General features: G+C 39.7%; 1 protein-coding gene across 1 annotated transcript in view; it reads left to right on the top strand.

The window, feature by feature from the left end:
- The window catches only part of cacna1eb (calcium channel, voltage-dependent, R type, alpha 1E subunit b), a 159,115-nt gene that overhangs the window by 21,315 nt on the left and 120,928 nt on the right, over nt 1-16,872 (top strand). Inside the window, exon 3 of the mRNA XM_061920498.1 lies at nt 13,588-13,865. Within this exon, the coding sequence (XP_061776482.1) occupies nt 13,588-13,865 (278 nt within the window). The remainder of the gene's footprint in view (nt 1-13,587; nt 13,866-16,872) is intronic.

Consider the following 16,872-nt stretch of genomic DNA (forward strand, 5'->3'; position numbering starts at 1 on the left):
AGCTGGAAAGCGGTGCAGGATGCATTAAGAGTTGAAACCTTCTTTCATTTCGTTTAAAAATGTACTGTAAGAGTAATTAACTACACTGACGCTTGCAAAGGATTGTAAAATTGTGGGTAATTTGGGTAACTTTCTTAAAATAACTTATATGCTTTGGGGGAATTTTCAATGAATGACTATTGTCAATTTCCTGTAAATTTAGGATAAAACATAATTGTAAATACCAAAACAATATGTTTGTATAAAGATATAATGCAGGCTTGTTTGGAAAAAAAATTGATTGAGAAATTGTCATTTAGTTATTATGTTTGTGTATTGTAATTTATTAATATTATTTTGTAGTAATAATCCATCCATCCATCCATCCATTTTCTACCGCGAATTCCCTTTCAGGGTCGCGGGGGGCGCTGGCGCCTATCTCAGCTACGATCGGGCGGAAGACGGGGTACACCCTGGACAAGTCGCCACCTGATTGCAGGGCCAACACAGATAGACAGACAACATTCACACACTAGGGCCAATTTAGTGTTGCCAATCAACCTATCCCCAGGTGCATGTCTTTGGAAGTGGGAGGAAGCCGGAGTACCCGGAGGGAACCCACGCATTCACGGGGAGAACATGCAAACTCCACACAGAAAGATCCTCAGCCTGGAATTGAACCCAGGACTGCAGGACCTTCGTATTGTGAGGCAGACGCACTAACCCCTCTGCCACCGTGAAGCCCTAGTAATAATCCCTCATTGGATATTCCAACTAACATTAATCATATTTTCTCATTTTATTTAATCAATTTATTCATTCAAATTAAATGTATTTATTTCAAAATTATATATATATATATATATATATATATATATATATATATATATATATATATATATATCCATTTTCTACCACTTATTCCCTTTGGGGTTGCGGGGGGCGCTGGTGCCTATCTCAGCTACAATCGAGCGGAAGGCGGCGTACACCCTGGACAAGTCGCCACCTCATCGCAGGGCCAAGACGGATAGACAACATTCACACTCACATTCACACATTAGGGCCAATTTAGTGTTGCCAATCAACCTATCTCCAGGTGCATGTCTTTGGAACCGGGAGTACCCGCAGGGAACCAACGCATTCACGGGGAGAACATGCAAACTCCACACAGAAAGATCCCGAGCCTGGAATTGAACCCAGGACTGCAGCTCCTTCGTATTGTGGTTAAATAATAACAATAAAAAAAATAATTCAATCATATAAATAATAATAATACTTTTAATCCAACTCAAATATTACAGACATTGTTAGAAATGCATGTAAGATTTCCTTCATATTTTATCATCAAATCTAATACCTATTCCAATACATAGTACAGTTGTACATCATGGTTGGAAGCTTCAAGTGGCAGTCGCTGGTGGAAACAAACATAACGTTGGTAGAAACAGATATCCGTTGCTAGGTAACAGAGAGCCTGAGAGTGGAAAAAATAAAATAAAACACTCAAACACTTGAGTCAACTTTGGCCCAAAGCCTATTCTCAATTATATAAATGCTGTGTACAAGTATAGCCCATTTTAGCCCGTGCCTATACTTGTGTGTGTGCGTGTGCGTGTGTGTGCGTGTGCGTGTGTGTGTGTGTTGTGTAGTGTCATGGCCTCCTCCTGTGCGCACAGGAGTTGCGTCAAAGGCCTCCTAATGTAATATTTCCTTCCGCCAGGAGGTTATGCAAACCCCAGAGTTGGTTAGTTAGTTAGTTAGTTAGTTAGTTAGCAACATAACTCGATAAGTTATGGGTTGGTCAAACGGCAACCAATCTTCCTTTGCCGTTTCATAGGCAGGGCATTTCGTTTCTGATGCGTGATTTCCTTCAATCCACTGTTCCCACATCTTACACCAATAACAAAAGGCTGATGCCAATCCACAGTACAAAAAAAATACAGTATTTATTTTCACTTTTCCTTCCGATAATCAATGACAAGAATGTCAAAAATGATAAAGATTACGTTATCACAAAGACCTCATTAAAGCGATCAGATGCATTCAGACATGTTGGTCAGAAAAGCTGTAGCTCCATGACCTGCTGAACTTACAACAACTTAACATAGGCCCTTTTTCGGCAGTTCGTGGCACTTTCCAAGACCCAATATAAAAGCAGAGCAAACTAATTGATCCCAGATACATCAATGTGCAATGAAAAGTATCTCCAGCTACTTTTCAATAAAATACTGTATAACAGTCATGATCCATTTCCTGGATCATGTCTAACATGAACTTTCACAGTATCATGTTAGACCCGCTCGACATCCATTGCTTTCGGTCCCCTAGAGGGGGGGGGGGTCGCCCACATCTGAGGTCCTCTCCAAGGTTTCTCATAGTCAGCATTGTCACTGGCGTCCCACTGGATGTGAATTCTCCCTGCCCACTGGGTGTGAGTTGTCCTTGCCCTTTTGTGGGTTCTTCCGAGGATGTTGTAGTCGTAATGATTTGTGCAGTCCTTTGAGACATTTGTGATTTGGGGCTATATAAATAAACATTGATTGATTGTTTGATTATTTTAGTTTAACTCCCTTAGTTTTTTTTTTCAGTACCCCTGGGTTTGTGTTCCTTAGTTGCCATGGGTACTGATTATTTCTACCAGCCTCTGATTAGTGTTTGGGATGCTCACCTGTCCCGGGCAATAATCAGAGAGCGATTTATTCCTACCTTTTGCCAACACTCAGTCTGGCTGTCTTGTTTGTTCCATGCAAAAAGTTACGTGTGTATACCGTTTGATTTATGAGCTAAGCTTTGCCATTTGCTTGTTTTCCATGCTTTTACCTGTGGTATTGGCACGCTTTCCTGTATTTTTGGATTTTGCCTGATTTATAGAAAACAAATCATTGTACCTGCATGCTGCCTCCGGAGTTCCGTCTGCATCTTGGGGGAACGATCCTCGCATTAACATGCGACCCCGCCGTAACAATAACAAAATAGCAAATATACAACCATGTGTGTTACTGTGTGATTTGAATTACTGAAGACAACCACAATGTACCCCACTAGCTTTTTTTTTTTCTTAATTTTTGTTTTTTTTGGACTATTTTGATTGGCGTTTCTTACGTGTTGGGACCGGTTTTTGTGTATTTGGGATGCCCATAAGTCCTGAACATTTTAAATCAAACCATGGAGGCCTGTCGGAAATACGTATAAAACAATCTTGCTTTCTTCCAAACTTGCTCCAGACGAGCCGTTTGGAATTTCATAAATATTGAGCCTAAGTTACGATAGCGGATATCTCCACCTATGGTAGGGGTTTACCTAAAAAGTTCTCCGCGACTCCACCATATTTATTCAAAGTTGTTTGATATAAATTAAATAGTCAAGTAGTTTAACGAGCGATCATTTTGTCATTTGTTGAAATAACATTTTGGTAACACTTTAGTATGGGGAACACATATTCACCATTAATTTGTTGCTTATTAACATTCAAGTTAGTAACATAATGGCTCTTAATTAGTCATTATTATGTACTTATTAATGCGTTATTCTGCATGGCCTTATTATACAATCAGTAAGCTATTAAATAAGAGTCTTCCCTCAATAACCTTATAATTATTGCTTAATAGTAACCCCAACCCTAACCCTTAAATGTTCTCATAGTGTCCAAATAATTATAAATTAAGTGTTTGTTTTTTTAATAAGAAACTAATTAATGGTGAATATGTTCCCCATACTAAATTGTTACCAAAATTACCTAATGCATAGTGACGGTCGATTGTTACCATGGTGACAGTGACCGTTTTGAAAAACTGTATCGTTGATGTATACTGTTTGAAATGTATGCACTGTAATGTTTAACATTATTGATATAAAGATTAGTATAAAAACAAAAAGTGAGAGCGGGCACGAATGAAACTGTCGTAAAATAAGTCAACAGGAAGTGAGGTAGTCTTCGCGTGGACCGATCGTGTCTTTTGGCACAGAAAGTGTAGTGACACCGCCTCCACCCGCAGAGACAAAGGGAATGGATCACTAACAATCAATCAATCAATCAATCAATGTTTTTTTATATAGCCCTAAATCACAAATGCCTCAAAGGGCTGTACAAACCACAACGACATCCTCGGTAGGGCCCACATAAGGGCAAGGAAAAACTCACCCCAGTGGGACGTCGACAATGATGACTATGAGAAACCGTGGAGAGGACCGCATATGTGGGCAACAACCCCCCCCCCCCCCCCCCCCCACCCCACCTCCCAGGGGACCGAAAACAAAGGATGTCGAGTGGATCTAACATGATATTATGAAAGTCCAATCCAGAGTGGGTCTAACAAGAACAAGGGTTCACTCAATTTATTTAATTCTGATGTTGATAGCTCAAAAATTTATGGGCATATTTTATGGAAACTTAGGAAATGTCAGAAATGACAAAAAGAATAAGTGATTGCATTTTAGGGGAGACCCTTCAGGACTTTGTTACTTTACAATGGGGGGTAAGGTGTGGCGGAGGCCCGCACTCGCCAAGAGCTTTCGTAGTTTCTTCTTTTTCTATTTTTAATCTCTATTGATCTCTTATTGATTGGTTTTGTTGATTTATGTTCATGATTAGAGGAGTCAAGGGTACATTCTAAAGATAAATGTATTGGGACACATACAGGAAGTATTCAGGAAGACTTTCCATGTTTCAAATAAAATTGACCTTTCATCCGTCGGTACTTTTTGTGCTTTTTGGTAAGGTCCTGACTCGCAACAAGGTGGAGGCACCTGTCATACGTGCATTCATTTTAGTATGCATAAGTGTCAAATAAGTCAGGGTTTGAAACTGGTCTGACTGCCCGCTAGATAAAGCAACATAGTAGCTAAGTTGGCAACGATGTGGGGCAGTATAGCTCGCTTGGTGGAGCGGCCGTGCCAGCAACTTGAGGGTTGCAGGTTCGATTCCCACTTCCACCATCCTAGTCTCTGCGGTTGTGTCCTTGGGCAAGACACTTTACCCACCTGCTCCCAGTGCCACCCACACTGGTTTAAATGTAACTAAGTTATTGGGTTTCACGATGTAAAGTGCTTTGAGTCACTTGAGAAAAGCGCTATGTAAATATAATTCACTTCACTTCAATGAACCCTCCTGCTATTTCTTCTTATTCTCTGGCAGACCAGGGTCCTCATGTAACAATCTTGCGTATGCACTAAAACCTGCCGTACGCCCTTTTTCAAGGCAATGTTGAGATGTAACAAGACTGACGTTAACGTGGAAATGTGTGCCGTAGCTGACATACATACTGTAAATTATACTGTACAGAGTTGATGTTGGGCAACATTTCACATAAAAGTTAAGTTAAAGTACCAATGATTGTCACACACACACTAGGTGTGGTGAAATGTGTCCTCTGCATTTGACCCATCCCCCTTGATCACCCCCTGGGAAGTGAAGGGGAGCAGTGGGCAGCAGCGGTGCCATGCCCGGGAATCAATTAGGGTGATTTAACCCCCAATTTCAACCCTTGATGCTGAGTGCCAAGCAGGGAAGCAATGGGTCCCATTTATTTATAGTCTTTGGTATAACTCGGCCGGGGTTTGAACTCCCAACCTACCGATCTCAGGGCGGACACTCTAACCACTAGGCCATTGGGTAGTGGTTGCCAAACCTGCCAAATATTAATACTCAGACTGAATGATGTGCCTATCAGAGACTTATAAACAATTACCCCGCACCGACATTCGGGCTCTGTAACATTTAATTCTAACAACTTTCAAAATTAACTTTCTCGCTTTATATTCATAATTTTTGAGGACATATAGTGATTGATTTAGGCAATTATTTTGCTACTTATCGCTGTCGAAGCGTGATCCTGAGACTCCTTCTTGGCCATGTCAGGCGGACAGCAGCAGTGGGTGGTCGCGGAACCAGAGCTCGACCACCAAGAAGCTCTCCTATGTTTTATTAATACATTTAGTAATAAACAAGAGTCAAAGCCTTCCATATCCTTTGCGATATGCTGGCATGTTTAAATGTAAAAGATTTCAAACAAATCCATCCATCTATGTTCTACCCCAATTGTCCCTTTCGGGGAGATGTTCACATGAAACTGTAATCTGGCTCATGTGAGCAGGCTACTACATAAACCAGATACACTTTTTCTGCAGCCAACACTGCAAAAACTGAAATCTAAGTAAGATTGAATATCTCTAATAAGGGTGATATTTGTTTATTTTTTGTCTGATAAGATACTTCTTCTCACTAAGCATATCTTATGTTAGACTGTTTTACTTGTTTTAAGGGTTTTGGTCCTAAAATGATCTTAGTAAGATATTACAGCTTGTAGCTGAGATTTGATGACCTATATTGAGTAAAACATGCTTGAAACTAGAATATCAACTGTTGCAAAGCTGCGTCATTAACACTCACAATTATAAAACTACTCTTTTAAAGTAATAATTTCTTACTTCAAACATTAAAAAAGAAATCATGATGCCGAGCACATATCATTATGTCAAGATAATGGCACTGGCATTTACTTAATTTAAGAATATTTTTCAACATATTGAGCAAAAAGGTCTCTATTTTTCTGCCAAGAAAAGTGCACTTTTTATTAGTGAGAATATACTTATTTTAAGGTATTTTTTGGGTTCTTTGAGGTTAGCAAATTTTACTTGTTTTGGAAAGTCTTGACAAGCCGAATTTTCTTGTTTTATTGGCAGATCATTTTGCTTAGTTCAAATAAAAAAACCCTAATTTTTCTATATTTTTTTCTTGTTTTTGAACACTGACTTTTTGCAGTGCAACTACTTTTTAATTAATCAAGTCGAAGGGATCTGCCTCATTCATATATATAAATTATATTTATTTATTTATTTAAGAAATGGACATTTTTGTGAACAAGTTAAAGGTGTTGATTGATAATACAAGCATGTTTAACACATATAGATTCCTTTCTTTCATGGAAACAAGAATATAAGTTGGTATTTTACCTGAATCTGATGACTTGCATTGATTGGAATCAGATATATTGCTGATAACGTCCGCATTTTTGAATGGAGGAGAAAAAAAGTCCTGTCCAATACCACATGAAAGAGGTTGGATTTTGGCATTTTACTTGTCCAACTTACATACTCCTTTTTATACACTTTACAAGAAATACATTGACGGCAAACTCTTTGGCTTGTTTGCGCTAGCTTGCGGAGACTCTTATTTTGTTAGCGCAGGCAGGGTGAAGCAGCGCTTTTATTGTGACGACAGGAACTGTGCAGTCAGTCTTTAGAGTTTTGACGGCAGGTACGGTCCTATTTTTTTAAGTCTTTGGTATGACTCGGCCGGGGTTTGAACTCACAACCTCCCAGTCTCAGGGTGGACACTCTAACACTCTAACCACAAGGCCACTGAGCTGGTCCCTATTTTTTAGCAGGGAAGCAATGCGACTATTGTTACATGAAGCTCCAGGTGCGCATGACAGGCTACATTCACCGACGCTCCTATTATAACGCCCAAAGCAGGGGTCTCAAACTCAATATACCTGGGGGCCACTGGACACAGAGTCTAAGTGAGGCAAGAAAAGATTTCTTAAAAAATATGTTGCATACTCCTCAGCATGTCGAGTTGTATAATGACGTTTCAAATTGTATTCCTTGTGCACCGCAACTTTATCTGTGCAAATAAGACACGTCGGGTGCCCCTGTGCTCAACAAAGAAATATTGAATCCCCCACTTTTCCTGGAGTTGTCTTTGCTCATCACTAACCTTTCTCTTCACTGCAGGCTTTGAAAAAGACATATTTGGGGTTGTGGAATATATTTGTATTTAGCCGACGCACGGAGAATAATGTTATTTCCGCAATGTGTGTCGTTCCGCTTTTCCTCCCTACAGCAACACGGCGGTCAGCGGCTAATAGCTGGGAAAGAACCGGGATAGCGAGTGTTATCCGACGTCATATAGAAATATATGTACTGTTCATCGTGTGAGGCAATGCAAATTAAACAATAAAAAAAAACAAAAAAACACATAACTGTTTGAATTTGTCTAGGTTATCAGGGACTGTGTCGCGGCGTGACTGCAGCCAGGCACGTAAGAAGACCCTCGTCTCAATGGCAACGTTTCTGTCCCTTTCACTCATTTGCCACTTTTCCACTAATGCAGGGGTAGGCAATCACGGGGGGAGGTTTGCGTTTCTCTGCTTGAATCATGCAAGTGACTTCAATGTTCGGCCCTCGAGAGCCATATACCACACTGTGATTGGTAGATTACTTCAGCTCCGCACACAACACTGTCTAGCGCCATCATATAAAACTTGCGGGCCGCAAGTTTTGTAGGAATGCCATTAAACTTTTATTTGAATGGCATTAAACTTTCATTTTAAAGGGGAACATTATCACAATTTCAGAAGGGTTAAAACCAATAAAAATCAGTTCCCAGTGGCTTATTTTATTTTTTTAAGTTTTTTTCAAAATTTTACCCTTCCCAGAATATCCCTAAAAAAAGCCTTAAAGTGCCTGATTTTCGCTATCTGTGAAGCCATCGTCCATTTTCCTCTGGCGTCATCCAGTGATGCCAATACGGATAGCACAGCAAGATATAGCGACATTAGCTCGGATTCAGACTCGGATTTCAGCGGCTTAAGCGATTCAACAGATTACGCATGTATTGAAACGGATGGTTGGAGTATGGAGGCAGATAGCGAAAACGAAATTGAAGCAGAAACTGAAGCTATTGAGCGAATAGCTATTGACGCTATTCGGCCATGTCTGCCTTAGCATCGCCGGTAAAATGTGCAGACCAACGATCAGAAGTTTCGCATCTTGTGACACTGGATCAACCTAAATCCATTGGTTGGTAAGTGTTTGTTTGGCATTAAGTGTGGGTGGAGGGAAAGGCTGGATGTAAATATAGTTTCAAATGTACTTCCAGCCAGCCTAAATAGCATGTTAGTATCGATTAGCTGGCAGTCATGCCGCGACCAAATATGTCTGATTAGCACATAAGTCAACAACATCAACAAAACTCACCTTTGTGATTTCGTTGACTTTATCGTTGGAAATGCATCTGCAGGTTATCCATACATCTCTATGCCATGTCTGCCTTAGCATCGCCGGTAAAATGTGCAGACACTCCGGCACATTCGATGGGGGGTCTGGCGAAAGATTTCTTTGACTTTATCGTTAGAAATGCATCTGCTTAGAGTGTCGCAGGATATCCACACAATCTTGCCATCTCTGTAGTAGCATAGCTTTCGTCGGTAAAGTGTGCGGAACAAACGACTGACCATTTCGTCGGCTTTCCCCACACCCTCGTATTTTGAACAAATTTCGTCCAATTTCTTGCCACTTTCGCATCTTTGGGCCAGTGGTGCAACTTGAATCCTTCCCTGTTAGTGTTGTTACAGCCTCCGACAACACACCGATGAGGCATGATGTCTCCAAGGTTCCAGAAAATAGTTGAAAAAACGGAAAATATCAGGGCTGAAACGCGGCTTTATTTAGGTGACGTCACGTTCTGACGTCATCACTCCGAGAGCGATAAATAGAAAGGCATTTAATTCGCCCAAATTCACCCATTTAGAGTTCGGAAATCGTTTAAAAAATATATGGTCTTTTTTCTGCAACATCAAGGTATATATTGATGCTTACATAGGTCTGGTGATAATGTTCCAATTTAAGGTGAGGGCCGCAAAATAAGGTCTCGCGGGCCGCAATTGGCCCGTGGGCCGCGTGTCTGAGACCCCTAGCCCAAAGGATTGCGTGCGGACAGGTAGCCTGGCGGTCCCAATTTATTTGTGGCGGTCCACATGATATAAACAAATGCATTTGAAACACTGCAAAATTGCTCTAGTATTTTTAGTTTTCTGCTGCAAAAATGTTGGCTGCTCCAAAGTTTTGAACTGAACTAGAACTGCGATAGTTGCACATGGCTCTTTTGTCGACAAGTTACATTGAGCCGCTGCGCAAACGTGTCACTGCGCTCTCAGAAGTCGTCCACCGTTGGTGTGTGCATATTTCTGTCGGAAGGGCTATTGTGAAACATGGCTTTTGTTGGCAGAAATAAAAAGAACGGGAGCATGGAATTGTAGAGAGCCATGTCGCTATGGAAACAACAGACAGAGACAGTAGGAGATACTGTAGGGAGAGAGAGGAGCGGAAAGAAAGATGTTTGGAGGGATGGACAAACATTTTCCTTTGGCTGTGTATAGTGGTGTGTCTTGTGTAAGAGTACATCATGAGATGCTAATGCAGGACTGTTCTGTCTTAATTCTTTTTTGCAGCTCACTTGGAAACTTAATCATGTTTTACTCTCCTCCTCCCAGATCTGCACTTGTTTGCCAAGCATACATTTGTCACTCTGTCTTGGCCGCCTTCACAATTCCCCCCGTCTGAGCCCTCAAATGCTGCCCATCTGCACATTTTCCCTACTTGCGTCTCACGGCCCTTATTTAGCTTGCTTTGTTTAGTAAACTACAAACGATGCTATTCTCGACTTGTACTTGCACTTTTTGAAGGGTGCGGTGTACATGGTCATCTGTAAGAATATATTTTTGAATGCTGCCGGGAGGATGGGTGTGCAGCGGCAGCGGCAGCAGATGGAGCGAGCAGTTGCTTTATGAGGTCTCACTTGTAGCACCCAGCTTGGCGAAAAAGACCCGTCTTTCTTCCTCTCCTCGCCAAAAAAAGGGAGCAGCCCTAAGATCTATTTCACGCGCTATTTTTACGCCTGAATTTTGCTCCCATATTAGCACAATGGCCTACTTTTTAAATATTTTTAAAGTGTATCCCATTATATTATAATTACTTTAAATGAAGTAGTTTTTTTGGTGCCTCATTTGCTTTGATTGTCTATTTTTTAATTTGCAGGACAAATCATTTTACAAATAACATGCCGAAAATGTGTGCCTTTTTTGCAGTTTTGTTAAATAGTATTGATATATCTTATTTGATTGTATTTTCATTTAATTTTTTTACTTTATATTACAAATATTTTTAAAGTTCTTATTCTTTGCAATATGTATTATTTTACATTAATGTGGCATTATTCAGAATATACTGTATATTTATACATAATATGATTTGTTTTGAAATTATGAAACAAGTAATATTTATATACAATATATATGTAAATCTATATATGCATATATATATATGCATATATATATATATATTTGTATACATATATATATATATGTGTATGTATATATGTATGTATATATGTATAATATATATGTGTGTATGTATATATATATGTATATATATATACAGTATATGTATGTTTGTATGTATATATGTATGTATATATTTAATATATGTATGTATTTATGTACAATATATGTTTATGTATATATATGTGTGCATGTATCTATGTATGTACATGTATGTGTATGTGCTGTATGTATGTACAAACCCTGTTTCCATATGAGTTGGGAAATTGTGTTAGATGTAAATATGAACGGAAGACAATGATGTGTAAATTCTATTCAACCCATATTCAGTTGAATGTACTACAAAGACAAGATATTTGATGTTCAAACTCATAAACTTCCTTTTTATTTTGGCAAATAATAATTAACTTAGAATTTCATGGCTGCAACACGTGCCAAAGTATTTGGGAAAGGGCATGTCCACCACTGTTACATCACATTTTCTTTTAACACTCAATAAACATTTGGGAACTGAGGAAACTAATTGTTGAAGCTTTGAAAGTGGAATTCTTTCCGATTCTTGTTTTATGTAGAGCTTCAGTCGTTCAGCAGTCCGGGGTCTCCGCTGTCATATCTTACGCTTCATAATACGCCACACATTTCCGATGGGAGACTGGTCTGGACTGCAGGCGGGCCAGGAAAGTACCCGCAATCTTTTTTTATGAAGCTACGCTGTTGTAACACGTGCTGAATGTGGCTTGGCATTGTCTTGCTGAAATAAGCAGGGGCGTCCATGAAAAAGACGGCGCTTAGATGGCAGCATATGTTGTTCCAAAACCTGTAAGTACCTTTCAGCATTGATGGTGCCTTCACAAATGTGCAAGTTACCCATGCCTTGGGCACTAATGCACCCCCATACCATCACAGATGCTGGCTTTTGAACTTTTTGTCAATAACAGTCTGGATGGTTCGCTTCCCCTTTGGTCCGAATGACACGATGTCGAATATTTCCAAAAACAATTTGAAATGTGGACTCGTCAGACCGCAGAACACCTTTCCACTTTGCATCAGTCCATCTTAGATGATCTCGGGCCCAGAGAAGCCGGCGGTGTTTCTGGATGTTGTTGATGAATGGCTTTCGCTTTGCATATTAGAGCTTTACCTTGCACTTACAGATGTAGCAAAAAACTGTATTTAGTTACAGTGATTTTCTGAAGTGTTCCTGAGCCCATGTGGTGGTATCCTTTAGAGATTGATGTCGGTTTTTGATACGGTGCCGTCTGAGGGATCGAAGGTCACGGTCATTCAATGTTGGTTTCCGGCCATGCCGCTTTCGTGGAGTGATTTCTCCAGATTCTCTGAACCTTTTGATGATATTATGGACCGTAGCTGTTAAAATCCCTAAATTTCTTGCAATTGCACTTTGAGAAACGTTCTTAAACTGTTTGACTATTTGCTCACACAGTTGTGGACAAAGGAGTGTACCTCGCCCCATCCTTTCTTGTGAAAGACTGAGCATTTTTTGGGAAGCTGTTTTCATACCCAATCATGGCACCCACCTGTTCCCAATTAGCCTGCACACCAGTGTTCCAAATAGGTGTTTGATGAGCATTCCTCAACTTTATCAGTATTTATTGCCACCTTTCCCATCTTCTTTGTCATGTGTTGCTGGCATCAAATTCTAAAGTTAGGCTTATTTGCAAAAATGTTTATCAGTTTTAACATCAAATATGCTGTCTTTGTAGCATATTCAACTGAATATGGGTTGAAAATGATTAGCAAATCATTGCATTACGTTTATATTTACATCTAACAGAATTTCCCAACTCATATGGAAATGGGGTTTGTGTGTGTGTGTGTTTGTATATATATATATATATATATATATATATATATATATATATATATATATATATATATATATATATATATATATAAGCAGGATTTTGTAAAATAAAAATGCATAGATAGAATACAAATCATGAAAAAATACAAAAAAATTTCATCAATATATTCTATTGTAATATCTATAGCTGTATTGCTGTTTGGAATCTATGCTCATTGATTGAATAGTTTCTGCTAGTTATTTTTTTGATTTTATTTTTATGATTTTCATACATTAAAGGAAATGCCATGTTTTAGCTTTAAAACTCCTAAATGCTATGGTAACCACATGCAGTAGAAACCCCCACCGCCCTACCCTCCTCCGTACACTTCCTCCTTTAATGGCCATGATGCTGTGGGAGGGTTAATGCTTAATGTGTTAGCTCTCCTGGCTGCCTGACCACTTCTCCTCCCTCAGCAGTGCTGCAGGTGACAACACATCGCTGCGTGCATGTATGCGCGCACGGAGAGGGGGGAGGAGGGCGTGTGAAGTTTGCAAGGACTTCCGGCGGCTGGTGAACGAGGACTAAAAGCTCCTGATGAAAAGTTGCTTTTTTGACGAGGAGTTTGCAATGGAGTGACTTTTCTTTTTCTGGACACTTGTTCCTCTCACCTGTCTATGTAGAATGGCTCGCTTCGGAGACGATTCCGCCCCCAGCACCGTGGATTCCGGGGATGGGGACGTGGAGCGCGGCGTTGAGGCTCAGGACCCGGCCACGGCAGCTGCGGGTGGCGGTGCGCTGACGGCGTCCATGAAGCAAGCCAAGGCGCAGCGGGCCAGGACTATGGCTCTGTACAACCCTGTGCCGCACCGGCAGAACTGTCTGACCGTCAACAGGTCCCTCTTTATATTTGCAGAAGACAACATCATCAGGAGATATGCACGGCGCATCATCGAGTGGCCATATCCTTTTCCTGACGTTGTGTGAACTTCAGCACCGCGGACAGCGCCACTCTCCAGCGCCCAGTCGTAAATATAACACTATTTCCTTACATCTTTATTGACTTCTCTATGTTATTCTTTCAACTAGAATATTTCTTTTAACCAGCTCTTCTTATCTGAATCATGCCGTAGATGGGAAAAAGTATTAGTAGATGCTAAGTATAAATTATCTTAATTATATAACTCAACCCCAATTAATTAGGTGCATAATATGTATTTGGTGATGAAATCCATCCATCGATTTTCTACCGCTTGTCCCATTCGGGGTCACATGGGGTTGCTGGAGCCTACCTCAGCTGCATTCGGGGTAGACCCTGGAAAAGTCGCCACCTCATCGCAGGGCTGGTGATAAAATAAAACTCAAAAATATATTTTGTATTTCCTAAACATTTTTGAAAAATATAGATGTAAAGTTACGCATATGCCACATTTTGGCTTGTGCAGCCTTTTGAGACACTTGTGATTAGGGCTATATAAATAAACTTTGATTGATTGATAGTTGTAGCAACTATATGTGTTGAAAAGTTATTGTCCAATTTAACCAGTGCATTAAAAAAAATGCCAAAGGAAAATTTTGTTTGAAAATTGAAAATATGTTTTTAACTAATGCCATCCAAGCAGACTCGTCAGTGTAATAAAAACAATTGAATACTGACTAATGGGAAATGTTGTCGCCTACAACTACAAATGGGTTTGTACATGAAAAAAGGACTTAAAATGTCAATATAATCTAATCAGAATAGACCATTCAAATAAAAGTAATGCCTCGTGGGGTACATTGTGGTTATTTACAACAAAAAATCTATGTATGTATTAATGAATCACTTTTTTAAATTTTTTGACCCAATAAAATACAATTAGAATAGTCCATAAAGATAAAAACAATGCCGAGTTGGGTACATTGTGGTTGTCTACAACTACAAATGTGTTTTTGAATGAAAAAATTACTTAAAATGTGTTGTACTATTCCATCCATCCATCCATTTTCTACCGCTTATTCCCTTTGAGGTAGCGGGGGGCGCTGGTGCCTATCTCAGCTACAATCAGTCGGAAGGCGGAGTAGACCCTGGAAAAGTCGCCACCTCATCGCAGGGCTGGTGATAAAATCCATCCATCCATCCATTTTCTACCGCTTATTCCCTTCTGGGGTCGCGGGGGGCACTGGCGCCTATCTCAGCTACAATCGGGCGGAAGGCGGGGTACACCCTGGACAAGTCGCCACCTCATCGCAGGGCCAACACAGATAGACAGACAACATTCACACTCACATTCACACACTAGGGCCAATTTAGTGTTGCCAATCAACCTATCCCCAGGTGCATGTCTTTGGAAGTGGGAGGAAGCCGGAGTACCCGGAGGGAACCCACGCATTCACGGGGAGAACATGCAAACTCCACACAGAAAGATCCCGAGCCTGGATTTGAACCCAGGACTGCAGGACCTTCGTATTGTGAGGCAGACGCACTAACCCCTCTGCCACCGTGAAGCCCTGGTGATAAAATAAAACTTGAAAATATATCATGTATTTCCTAAATATTTTTGAAAAATATAGATGTAAAGTTCCGCATATGCCACGTTGTGGCTTGTGCAGCCCTTTGAGACACTTGTGATTAGGGCTAAATAAATAAATTTTGATTGATTGATTGATAGTTGTAGCAACTATATGTGTTGAAAAGTTATTGTCCAATCCAACCAGTGCATTTAAAAAAAATGCCAAAGGAACATTTTGTTTGAAAAAGGAAAATAGGTTTTTAACTAATGCCATCCAAGCAGACTCGTCAGTATGATAAAAACAATTGAATACTGACTAATGGGAAATGTTGTCGCCTACAACTACAAATGTGTTTGTACATGAAAAAAGGACTTAAATGTCAATATCATGAAATCAGAATAGACCATTGAAATAAAAGTAATGCCTAGTGGGGTACATTGTGGTTATTTACAACCAAAAATGTGTCTATGTATCAATGAATCACTTGTTTTTATTTTTTGACCCAATACAATACAATCAGAATAGTCCATAAAGATAAAAACAATACCGAGTTGGGTACATTGTGGTTATCTACAACTACAAATGTGTTTTTGAATGGAAAAAATGACTTAAAATGTGTTGTACCACTCAATATCATCAACTCAAAAATAGTCCATTGAAATAAAAATAATGCCTAGTGTGGTACAATGGGGTTGTTTACAACTAAAAATGTGTGTGTGTATTAATGAATCACTTATTTTTATTTTTTGACACAATATAATACAATCAGAATAGTCCATAAAGATAAAAGAACAATGCCTAGTGGGGTACATTGTGGTTGTCTACAATTACACGTGTGTTTATGTATGAAGAAATGACTTAAAATGTGCTTTTACCCAACATAATCCAATCAGTATAGTCCATAAAAATAAAAACAATGCCTACTCGGGTACAGTGTTGTTCTCTACAACTACAAATGTGTTTATGTATGAAAAAATGACTTCAAATGTGTTTTTATCCAACATAATCCAATCTGTATACTCCATAAAAATAATACCTAGTGTGGTAAATTGTGGTTGTCTACAGTTGCAAACTTTTTTAGATATGAACAATTTGCTTATTTGCTTTCTGACCGTCTCTTCAGGATGCACTGTTTAGTGGGCGATCTTATTTACGTGACTCCACTTTGACAGTGCTTCCATAGCGAGCCTACTGACAGTTCCAATTATACGCTAATTTGTATCAGGAATGGCAACAGCAGAGGATGCAGCGACATGAGGGTAAAGAAAAAGAATGAGCTTATTTACTACAGCACATACTACAATGGTGTGCTCATGCAAAGCACTTCCGATAAATTTCCACCGGATAATACGCTGACGTCACCAGTGTAAATAACGTCACAGGACAGAACAAGTCCCAAATGGCTCAAGGATGAAGGATGGCAAGATTGTTTTATAAAAATATCCGCCATGCCTCCACAATTTCAAAATTTCGGG

Source organism: Nerophis ophidion, linkage group LG14 (assembly GCF_033978795.1).
Source record: "Nerophis ophidion isolate RoL-2023_Sa linkage group LG14, RoL_Noph_v1.0, whole genome shotgun sequence".
NCBI lineage: Eukaryota > Metazoa > Chordata > Actinopteri > Syngnathiformes > Syngnathidae > Nerophis > Nerophis ophidion.